A 12828-nucleotide genomic window follows, 5' to 3' on the forward strand; every position below is an offset into this window, starting at 1 on the left:
TTTTTTCCTCTTGTTATGGCTTTTATTTATGCCAACTGGGCACAAGGTACTTCGCCAGTGTCGTGTAGATGGAGAAGACACGAAGGAGATTGATCGGTAAAAATAATAATTAAGCTAATTTTGAATATGCATAAAAAAATAGTTGAAATTGGATTGTTAGTTTTGAGACAGCACAGACAACACAAATATGAGTAAAAGCATTATTAAATACTGTTTACTATTTATGAATAATTTTTATATATTACACTTTAATTCTATTGCTTTCTATATATTTACATAAAAATCTACAATATGGACTAAACACAAACATTAACAAACATTTAACACTTAAAGGACGGGGGACTTTAGGGGGAAGAATGTCATAAAGAGGATAAGTTAGTTTGGGACAATTAAATAGTATGTGAGATACAGTGCCTTCATCCAAGCTACACTCACAGATAGAGTGATCCCTAATCCGGAGCTTGGCTAGATGAACAGGGGTGCAAGCATGTCCAAGACGCAGACGCGAGATTGTAGATGTAATCCAGCGATTGGCATTTCGATAATAACAAAACCAGGGTTGTCTTGGTATGTTTGGTTGGATGGAAGCATAAAACTTACCCTTAACCGATTTGGAGTCATTCCAAAATGTCTTCCACGTTCTGTCCAGATATATCTTTGCAAAAGAACAAAGATCCTGAGCTGAATTTTTAAAATGATCTAGAGAACCTGACTCAACAGCTGCTTTGGCACATGAATCAGCAGTCTCGTTTCCTGGGATACCTGAGTGGCTAGGAATCCAAACTAGTATGATAGACAATCCCTTTTGATTACAAGAGAGCAGAGTCTCCCTGATTTTTAGTATAATAGGAAAACGTGATTTGCTACGAAATGGGATCTCTTTAATGGACATTAAACAACTTAAAGAGTCTGTCAAAATAGCTGTCTATTGTATGTTATGGGAGTGTGCAAATAGGATTGCTTCCAATAGAGCTGTGGCCTCTCCTGTGAACACTGAAGACTCGGGAGGACATTTAAATTTCAGGATAATTCTATACCGAGGAACCCAACAGGCAGCACCAACACAGCCATCTGGAGACAGCTTTGATGCGTCAGTGTAAATAAGAAGATGATTTGACCAATTTTGATTAATATAGCTTTGTAATTTGATGTTGATATCTGGGGCTCCTTTGATCAGACCAAGGTCTGTGATGATGGGAGGTTTGTATACCAGGGCTTTATAAGGAGTAGAATATAGGGGATTTGTTGGAAAAGATATCATGGGGTTAGGGAGGCTGGTGTACTTTAGATAACTATCGAGCAGATAGAAAGAGGAGTTGCGGGTGCAAGGAGCATGTGATAGTCGGGTTAATCGATGCCAAAGAGGGTGGGATGATATCTGTAACATCTTGCTAACATAAATACTGCCGGCGGATGTGTAGAGGAGGATCAACACACTCAACCTGCAAAGCATTAGTAGGGGAGGATTTCATTGCACCTAGAATGATTCTTAGGCACCTATACTGAATTTTGTTTAATTTTCCAGCAGTTGATTTGTTAAAGGGATCCAGAACAAACATACAGTAATCCATATGACTACGTAATAAGGCATTATACAACAACTTTAAAGAATAGGGGTGAGCACCCCACCAAACCCCCGCTACTGCTCTTAGTACGTTAATACCTTTTTCACATTTTTTTATTATGTGTTCAGAGTGGACAATTCCGTTCAGCCGATTGTCTAAATAAATACCTAAAATTTTTACTTTATCTGTCAGGTTGATTGCTTGATTTTCAAATGAAATGAGTAGAGTAGGAATGTATCTCTTCTTTGTAAAAACCACTGCCTGAGATTTGCCAGCTGACAGGGACAAGCCGTGGTCAGACAACCACTGGCCTAGATAATGCAAAGCAGAATTGATACGACAGGATACTTCTCCTATACTGCCTGAGATGTGATAGAGGACAATATCATCAGCATATTGTAAGATATTACAAAGACTGGTGACAGACAGTTCGAGGTCGTGGGTATAAATGCTATAGAGCAGAGGGCTGAGAACTGAGCCTTGAGGAAGACCTTTCCAGACTAGTCTGGGGGAAAGAGAGGCATTCTGATGCTTTATCAGAATAGATCTGCAAAATAGCAGATTACATATGAGATGAACCATCCTCGAAGGTACACTCAGCTTAAGCATTTTCTGCCTGAGCGCCGGAAGTAGGACATTGTCATATGCAGAAGCAATATCAAGAAACACACCCACAAGGTACTCTCATTTTGTAAAGGCTAGGCGAATGTCTGTTGTCAGTATACTGAGGCTGTCTGTGGTACTCAAACCTCTCCGGAACCCAAATTGGGAGGAGGGGAGAATATTTCTACTTTCCATTAACCATTACAGTCGGTTTTTAAGAAGGTGTTCTGTTACTTTAGCTAAAGTAGATGACAAAGCTATGGGTCGATATGAATTTGAATCTGAAGGGATTTTTCCAGGTTTGAGAATGGGAATGACTATTTGAGATGTCCAAGATGCCGGTATAATACCAGTTTCAAAACATTTGTTTATTATTTTAAGGTAGTAAAGTTTAGCTTTGTCATTTAGTCTAGCCAGGAAGGAATATGGAAAGCCATCTTCCCCTGGAGTCGAATCTTTGAGACCGTGAAGAGCGATTTGAAGCTCAGAGAAAGAAAAGGGAGCATCCATTTCATTGGAAGCTGGAGTCCACATAGGGAACGAAAGGTGGAGCCAATTTGTCTGCAAAGTTGTTAATCCAGTCAGAAGGATTATTTGAAGAAGCATCAACATGGTTCAGGGAACGACGGAACCTCCTCACATTTGACCACACAATAGTGGATGGAGAGCGAGGGCTAAGGGATTCACAAAATTGCATCCAACTAGATCTTTTTTTTTCGATACTAACCTTTTAATTTTAGCATCAAGCCTCTGATAATTATTAAAGTTTCTCTGAGACATACAAGCTGAGTAAGATTTCTCTGCAGCCCTTCTCTTACCAAACAAATCGCTGCATTCATCATTCCACCAGGGAGAGGAAAGCAGCAGATTTTTAGGAGAGTGCTTTTTGGGGATCTGATAATCGGCCGAAGATTTGAGAGAATTTAAAAATAGATCATAGCAAGACAAGACATTTTCTTCACGTTCGAAATCCGGCAGAGAGTCTACCATACAATCAACGGATTGGGCATACTCTTTCCAGTTTGCTTTTTTGAGTTTATATTTCAAAAGGGGGTTGTGATAAGAGAGGGGTAAGGATTTGTTGTTTAATATAATAAGTATGGGAAAATGATCACTGCCATAGGTGGACTCAAGGGCGTTCCAAGTTAGTTGCGAGGCCAGGTTAGCTGAGCAGAGGGTGAGATCCACTGCAGATTTGGGATTCTTTTTAGGGTATACCCTGCGAGTTGGGGAGCCATCATTGAGGATACAGAGATTGACAACGTCGAGTATGTCAATCAGCAGTGGAGCAAACCTATCACTAGCGTGGCACCCCCACATAGTGTGATGGGTATTAAAGTCACCCATGGCTATGATAAGGCTGGGAAGGGATGATAAAATTGATTGTATCTCGGGAAGAACATAAGGAGAAGGGTGAGGAATATACAAAGATACAAAAGAAATATCTAAGGTACGAACAGCAACAGCATTAATCTGTTCGCTATGGGTAGGAAGAGGAATTTGGGAGAAAGGGAGGGAATGCCGTACAAAGACAGCACTGCCCGCATACCCATCATTCCTGTCATCCCTCAGACAGGAGAAACCAGGTACCCGAAATCGGTAACCAGGTCTCAGCCATGTCTCCGAGATGGCAACAATTGTGGGTTTATGGAGGTTTATGAGGGAGATCAATTCGTGTTTTCTTGAACGTAAGCTTTTACTATTCCATTGAATTAGGGTTATTGGGTCCGTTTTGTAATAATTTAAAGAGTTGGGATAGGTTTTTGGCAATGTTGGGCGGTAGGGGAATTTCGCTACTTGGGGCGACAATACTGAGAAGGAATTCAGAAAGAAATTCTAACATTTTGCCCTGAGAGGGCAGGGTGTTTGAGGAGATCTTAGAGAATAGACAGGAGGGGTAAACATTTCTTTTGTTATCTCAGCATATAAACGTCGGACAGGTAGAAACTGAATTGCTGCTTCAATGTATGAGATATTGTTCTGGGACATCACCATTTTTATGGATTGCTGTCGAGTAAATTCTGGACAGCCCTTGTCAGAAGCAAAATGTTTACCTGAGCAATGTAGACATGTGGATGTTTCTAAGGTGACTTCGCACGTATCACCTGTATGGGGCTGAGCACACCTGTAACATCTGGGCTTAGATCGGCAGACCGATTTGATATGACCAAAACGGCAGCAATTCAGGCACTGTATGGTTGGAAGTTTGTAGGTTTTGACAGGGAGGGAAGTGTGGTAAGAGTAAATATTAGAAGGGAGCATTTGTCCCCTGAAGGTAAGGACAACAGATTGGGTAGGCACCCAGGTGGTGACACCCTCAGTAACTGATTTTCGGTTCAGTCGCCTTGACTTTAACACCTCACCACATCCAGGAGGAAGCTCTAATGAATCAACGAGTTCGTCCATTGACCAGTCCACCGGTACACCTTTGACCAACCCCATTCTGGTTATGTTATAAGAAGGGATAATAGTTTTAAACTTGCACATAGCGAGAATCGGGTTAATCAGAAAGTTGTTGGCAGCTTCAGCAGAAGAGAACTCAACGGTAATTTTATTACGGCCTACATTTGTTACACCACCGTGTATGACAGAACTAATTTTGTTCTTATGCATAAACTGACCGAATGTAATAGCACGTAACGAGGCTCCAGAAGATGGGTCCTCTACTTCCCGGGAAACTTGGACAATGAATGGACCTTTATCATCATTAGAGTACGATCGAGGGCCATCGAAAAAGGAGGGGTGGACATATAGGTGTTGAACAGACGGGTTCGGGGTCAGGATCCATTTTACTGGAACTGCAGCGACTATAGTTTAAATTTTATACTTTACCAGCACCAATAGGGTTAGTTTTGTGAAGATAGAACAATAACAACTATTTTAGCTTTGGAAAATCACAGAAACACCGGAAAAAAAATCTAAAATCTCACTGACACGTGCGTCAACCATCCACAACCGATTGTCAATCAGCTAGAAAACTTAGTCAAATACACAAAACACGTTTATTACATATAAGTTATATATCATAGTTTTAGCTAACTATATTGTATATAATTTTAGTCACTTAGTTATTTTTTGTCGTTTAAATTTCGCTTTACAAGTTTACTATTAATTTACTGTCAACACAATAAAGTTAAAACAATAATAAAGTATATCGCACAGTATCTCAGAATGACACGTCGGAAGCAGGTACTAGTGCTATCAATTACGTAAATTTGGGACTGTGAGATTGGTTTGTGATAAATCACATTCATATGACAAGAATCACTTTTAAATTCTTAATACAGATTTTTGACAATTTTAATTTTAATAGTGGTCTTATTAATTCATTTTGTAGTGTTTGTTTGTTAGAAATTTGGTTTTTGCATGCTGCACCCCATATTTCCATTAGATATATGAAATGTGGCTAGACTAAACAAATATTAATTAAATGACGCACATGTGCGGAATGCATCATGCACATGGACCAAAATCTGCCTATAAGTGATTTTTGTTTGGTAATTCTGTGTGATATATGAAAGTTTATACTCCTCAAGACTAAGGGTAAGTAAGAAACACCTGTGTCAGTTCCAGGACTTCTATGACAAACTTAACACTATTCATTGTCCGGTCAATGTCAGCCAAAGAAATGTATATATGTATGTAAACCTTAAAAAGAATACCTTTAAAAATTCAGCTGAGTCTAGACGATGTTATGGTTTATAAAAAAAACAGTGACACTAGAACCTTCTATATATTGGCCTCAGTTTTCTGTATCTGTGTCATAGTGTATTTTTTTAACACGCATGTAGGTTACTGTCCTGTACGACGGAGTACTAAATGCACATATAAAAATCAATTGGTACAAAGTGATTCATTCAACCTTAAGATTGAGAGGGCACACTCAAACCACTAGGCCAACACGGCTCACGTACAATAATTATTTTTAAAACGTTTATTATTTAGAAATATCGAATATCGTCAAAGTACTATCAGTGAATGTGTTAAACGAAAAAAAAACAATTAACACAAACAAAGGGATATCCGAAATGTTTTCCAAATAAACATTTAAGCAGAAAACATTTTTGAAACAAGACTGTAAGCTTTACTGCAGTATTGATTTTACATCCGGCAATGGACCTTACGTTTAGGGTTGCTACAATTAAGCTTGTTTGTACAAAAAGGTAGGTAAGGTATTATATTTTATATCTGTATAAAATATCATGTCTACTAACTAATATGTCATATATGTATGAGCAGTGTGTGTTATCTCCAGATTATTAGAACTAAAATATTGTTTAATTTAGAACAATATTTTAGTTTATTTATTTATAAAAACTTAGTAACATTACAGATAGTAAAACAGGTAACATAAATTATTAGAGATTAAACCGGCGGCCTTATCGGGCCTTATTGGCTTACAGGCCAAAAAGAACCATTTCGATGAATTTTACGAGTAGTTTCCGGGAAATTAGTGGACTAACAAAACAACAAGAGACTAAATAAATAATCATACTTGAATATTATCGAATTCCACATAACAAAATGATGAGGTTACTTTTGAAGTGTTAAAAGTGTTTTCAGTAAATTATATTTTAATCGGTTTAATATAAAAATATGATTTCGTAAAGTTTATTTTAATACCTATGTAAATTCCATTTCAAAATTGCCATCCTTTTGAATTTTTACTAATTTATTACACAACCCTACAAATGTGAAAACGCAAAATCTAGACTTTTTTTAGCTTTTAAGCGATTATTGCTGACAATTTTTAGCTTTAGTCTATAGAGCAGATGTCGCATTGAAACTTCGATACAATGTTCGTTTCTCTTCATATACTAAATAATTATTGAAAGAGACGATGGCAAGCGGCCGGATAGGGTGTCATTGATCCCTTGGAGGATGGGACGGGCTGTGGGATGCTACTTATGTGGAAATGATAGTCTCACCTAACTTGGACAAGCAACAGAGAGCAGAGCAGGCGGTAAGTAATAAACGGCGCATACCTAGGTAACACTGAAAATGTTTAGAAAATGAAAAACGACCTAATGTAGAAAGTTGCCAATACTTTTATTGTTTTTCAAAGTACACTCCGTTCTTCTCTACACATCGTCGCATTCGATGGAACCACTGAGAGCGGCAGTGGACCCATTCTTCCTTAGGGGTCTCTTCTATGGCATTTTCGTACGCTTTCACTGCATCTTCACGGCTCGTAAAGCGAATAGCTCGAATTTTACCTTTAGATTTTAGGAATAAATGAAAGTCGCAGGGCGGGCAGGTCAGGACTGTATGGCCGATGACTCATTATCTCGACACATGCCATAGACAAATATTCAAGTCCATTTTGCGGAGTGCGCTGGCGCATTGTCGTGATGAAGGAGAATCCTCCTTCGAGGGCGCTGCTGTCAATTTTTTTTCCAAGACAACAGGCAAACAGCGATTGACATACCAGTCTGCAGTAACAGTACTTCTAGCACAACAGTCGCGAAATGACCTTTCCGATCAAAGAATGAGGCAATCATCTTTTTTCTTTGACTTCTTCCTTTCTTTACCTTAGTTGGCCGATCCTCGAAAGGAAACACTCACTGAGCTGATTGTCTTTTGGTTTCGGGCTCGTAGCAATATATCCAGCTTTCATCACCTGTGACGATGTCTAATATAGCATTTGGTCAGCGCCGTTGAAGTTATCTAACATTTGGCGACACCAGTCCATGAGAAGGTGGACGTCGGTTAAAGTATGGGGAATCCATCTGGTACAAAGCTTCCTGACGCCTAAATGTTCGTGTAATATTTTTTGAATTTGACTCATAGCAATTCCTAGGCTTTTCTTCCTCTATCATTTGTCGCTCAGCACTGATGTTATCTTCAGTAGTCGTTGTGTAGGACGTTCCTCACGCGGATCATCATTGAGATTGCTACGTTCACGCTTAAACTCGTTAAACCAATTGTAAATAGTGGCACGAGATGAGGCTTCCTTAAGAAATACTAATCGCAGCCTATCATAGCTTTGTTGATGAGTAAGCCCACAACGAAAGTCATAATAAATCATTGACCGCAAAATTTTCTCTCGTTTGGTTCATTTTCACGTGAAAGAGTTTTAGATTTGCCGCCAATTCACAAAAACAAATGAATTCAATTTACTACATTAGGTTACCAAAGAGTTCTAAAATGAAATTGAAATTCAAGTTTTCATTAGCAATGTTTCTATCTGGCCAGTTTTAAACATTTTCAGTGTTATCCACGTATAAGAATATTTCCTCCAACCTCGATTTCCATGCTTAAAGATAACTAAAGATTGAAGTTAGCACCTTATTTATAGAACCGCTGTTTTCTCGCTCGACGAATAAGTATTGAAATACAGCGAGGAAATACCGCCAGCGTTTATGGTACACTGCCACACTTAACTAATAATATTATTACTATGTTGGTTAAGAAAATTGGAAATACTGTATATCTGTGTTTTGAAATTATTGAATGATTAAAATATTATCTAAAAATCCTAAAGCAACTTTCATTAACATTGTAGAACTTAAGACAAAAATATGTTGGCAAACGATATTAAAATGGTAGGTTAAACATGGTGGCATACAGGTAAATCGCGGATGCCCTGTCTTGACCTAAACTAGAAACCTAATAACCATTTATTATTTAAAAATCTAATACAATAAGCAACATATTTGATACAATAAACAGAGTGACTTTACTAAGCACCGCTGTCACCTATCTAATATCCATCTCACAGATTCTTACCTAGTTTGGAAAGCAGTTTCCCAATTTTTCTTAACTGTAATCTGTTGTAAAATTTGTTGCAAATGTTATATGGGAGAAAAAAAAGAAATTATTATTAAATGATTATTCTCCTTAATGTAAACTATTAACAGATATTTGTACATTTGACTAAGAATTATAATATCAATTAGAAAAAATATAAATAATAATAACAAATTTAATTGTCTTTGAACACACCAACACAACCTATTTATCTATTTATATTATTTTCTTCAAATACACAGTATTTTCTCACGTTAAACTTTTCCACAGGAGTGAAAACTAAACGCTCTCGATACTTATTACGTTCGTTTATCAGGGTTTGACTACATCTTATTCTTATTATGGTGTCTCTAAATTACTGGAGGTTGGCAGTCAGTCTCGTGAAGCGTGTCTTATCCTGTGACAGATGCAACTCTTCCGCAGTCGCAAAACTCGTCCACCCACCACGTTACAAAGCCATGCTGTTTACCCTGGATTTTATCCATTAATTGAAGGAATTGATAGCGATCATAGCAATCAAATATCCATTGTTTGATGGTCTGCATAAGTTTTTTGAACATAATAAATCAATTAAGAACTTTCTCATTAGATACTTTCTGGATCCAACCTATATGCTCGTGATTAAACTTACTTATAGGGCTATATACTTAGGGCCAGAAGTATGTTTCCATACTTCTGGCCCTTTCAAATAAGCATTTTGTTTGGTTGTATACTGGCGGAGTAGCCTTTATACGCACAATAATTACAGTTTCATTTCAGTTTCCAATAGTATAAAACGTTTCGACCAAACATTCGTAAACGTTTCACTTTTATTTTCATCCGTCGATTTGCGAACGCCACAGGATTTGTTGATCGATAAATTTTGTATTCAGCGTGCTTAATATCGATTTACTGACTAAATCGACTTACTTCGCGAGTTATTTCATTGGGGGTATCGTATTAAATTTTATTAGTTCATATATATATTCGATAAGCAGTGCAAACCACAAGCTGACTACTTCGGTGAAGCCAAAGATCGCAAGGAAACTGGTATGTCTTAAACCCGAGAACACATGTAGCAGACAAAGAAGGCTGATTACCTACTTACTACTACTACTGTCTATATCAATTTAGTTTAAAACAGCATTGAATTAATATTACTAATGCAATAAAATGCATAAAAATCACGATCGTTATATTTTCGAACGGGGGGCTTAGGGTTTTGGATAAGCCGGGGACCTCCATCGGGATGATTGCTATCAAATGATTCGTCTCCGCAGCAACTTGATAACATAGATAGGATTTTGTGAGCGATTGGATAGTTAAGATATTTTCATATTACTTATCGTAATTAATCTATTTTCATTTGAATATATAAAGTAAAAGTGGCATAAAAAATGTTTACGTAACTTATACACCTATTAAGAATTGAGTTATAATTGACTTATTTTTTTTTTAAATGCGGTATTGTTTAAGTCATGTTAAACGCCTTACAATATAAGCTTCATGTGTGTAAACTAAACTAAAATTTATCTTTAACCTACTTTTATAAGAATAATTACGAAACTTTCATGATGCATCACAGTTACAATACATCTGAAAATAGTTTAAAAATAATTACGGCACTCAATCAATTGTCGAAAACGATCGTTCACATTTATCTAACAGATAAGCCAGTTCTGGCGAGTGTCCAAGTGCCAGATAAACTAATTTGACGTGCCCATAGATTGCTATTGAACAGACAGCGGCGGTCAACCTACGTCTTATTTAGTTTATTTATAACGATTTATTTGGTTCACTTTTGTTTTATAAGGCTTACCTATGATAAATGTAAATTGTGGTGTGGCTCTTCCGGCACCAAGATTTGATAGAAGTTTTGGAGTTTCTAATGTTTAAACAAAAATGAAAAATAAAATACAATAGAATCAATAATTGGACTAGATAGCCACTTTTTCCGTTCTAACTTTCATTTTTATATTATTAAGAACCTAAACATTCTTTCAGATATATGCCACACAGTTCTAGTAAAGAGTATAGTATTTTAATGTTCATTGTGCAGCAAGTTATGTATGATAATGGTAACCCAAATCTTTTGGAATGTATTCGCTTGATTAAGCTTAACAAAGAGTTTACAATTTTCTTAGCCTATTTACCAAAAGCTTTTAACATATGTTTCAACTTGGAGCTCTGGTCAAAAGACATTTCTTTATTAGTACTGCGAGGTTAATAGATGTTATGTTAATGCTTAATGATATTAAGGCCACACTGTCACCAATTTTTCGAAGTTTCTAAAAAAAAGGAATTCATTTGATTATTTATCCTAAAAGGTTTATTAGTAATCATAACAATCAATGTAATTTGAGTAATTTCATTTTATTTCAGTCTATTTTAGGTGGTAAAGTTAAACTTATCCTGATAATTCATGCATGTAACAACTATTTCGAAACTTTCATTTAGAATATTTTCGCACCAATAGTTTGTGACACCTACGAAGTTACAATACAAAAAAATTACAACAGTTTGAATCGTTAACATAATAGGGACAAATTGATAATATTTCATGAATATATCGAATGTTGATTAATGTTTGATTGAAATATTTTAGTGGCTTTGGTGACTAGTATGGGATACTAATTGCAAATCAGTTTGACAAATTCATATAATAGAATAGTAATAATATGCAAAATGGCTTCATTTTGGCACAATCGTTAATGTTTTTATAGAATATAAATTATTATTTTATTTTTTGTTTCATTAGTATTTTTACTGTCGATGACGGTACTCTATAACTCCGAATTATGATTACAATTACAAGGTTACGACATCAGTGCTACGGATTTTCAGGGAATTACAAAAACCATAAATAAAAACATCTCGGCGACGCTATTATATATCTAGATCTATACACAGGGTACAGTGTACAGTATTCTAATCTTAATAAGTTATACGGTCAAGTCGAAAGAATATATATTCCCTCAGAAAATTTCAGAAATCTGCGTTAAGTGGTATAAGTATTTATTTTTAAAAAATCTATGGCGCTACAAACTTTTATGTCTGGGCCCCAGATTTCTGTATATGTTTCATGATCATTTGTAAATTGAATAGGCAAGTAGGTGATCAGCTTTCTGTGACTGACGCACGCCGTTGACATCTTTTTTGGGTCTAAGGCAAGCCGGTTTCCTCACGATGTTTTCCTTCATGGTTTGAGCTAATGTTAAATGCGCACATAGAAAGAAAATCTATTGGTGCAAAGCCGGGGGTCGAACCTATTACCTCAGGGATGAGAGTCGCACGCTGAAGCCAAGCTAGGCCAACACTCTTAATAAGTATTTGTTATCAATAATAATTTTTGGTATCATAATAATGTACGAAACGGTATTTTTTTATGATTTAATTTATAGTTTTTTTCCTAATAAAACATAGCTATTATCTTAAAACATATATATCAAATATGATAGGCATTACTGTACTGTAATTCTGACTATGAAAACATACTTACAACGTTAAAAATGTTACGCCAGCTTATAAATAAATAACTAAACTATAAAGTTACTAAAAGCTACAATAAATTGCTAGCATTACCTTGGTAGCTCCTTCGCTGGACTCGACTGGGTTTCTTGATGAGAGAAAGAGGCCATTTCACGGGATTAAATATAAATTATTACACACATTTTTAAACGTCTAATATACACTTTATTAGCAACGATATAACTATTACTTTAAACTTAATGAGGTTCTGGCGTATATTAAGTTGCTGCCCAAATAAAAAATATACATAAAATGGTTAGAATGTAACCACCTATATACGGGAATACATACATTATTGCAGACGTAATATTTGTGTAAATATTTTATTCGCGATCTTATTGAGTCAATACAACGTGAAATCATTATTTTTAGTTTTCACGAATTTATTTCCGGCCCGGATTTT

At 36.2% G+C, this 12828-nt stretch overlaps 1 protein-coding gene across 1 annotated transcript in view; it reads right to left on the reverse strand.

Annotated features, from left to right (window-relative positions):
• LOC123720659 (kinesin-like protein CG14535) overlaps positions 1 to 12597 on the reverse strand; it is a 78573-nt gene extending 65976 nt beyond the window's left edge. Inside the window, exon 1 of the mRNA XM_045677362.1 lies at positions 12480 to 12597. Coding sequence (XP_045533318.1) covers positions 12480 to 12535 — 56 coding nt within the window. The 5' untranslated portion in view covers positions 12536 to 12597. The remainder of the gene's footprint in view (positions 1 to 12479) is intronic.
• Positions 12598 to 12828: the final 231 nt, after the last annotated feature.

Source organism: Pieris brassicae, chromosome 2 (genome assembly GCF_905147105.1).
Source record: "Pieris brassicae chromosome 2, ilPieBrab1.1, whole genome shotgun sequence".
NCBI classification, from domain to species: Eukaryota; Metazoa; Arthropoda; class Insecta; order Lepidoptera; family Pieridae; genus Pieris; species Pieris brassicae.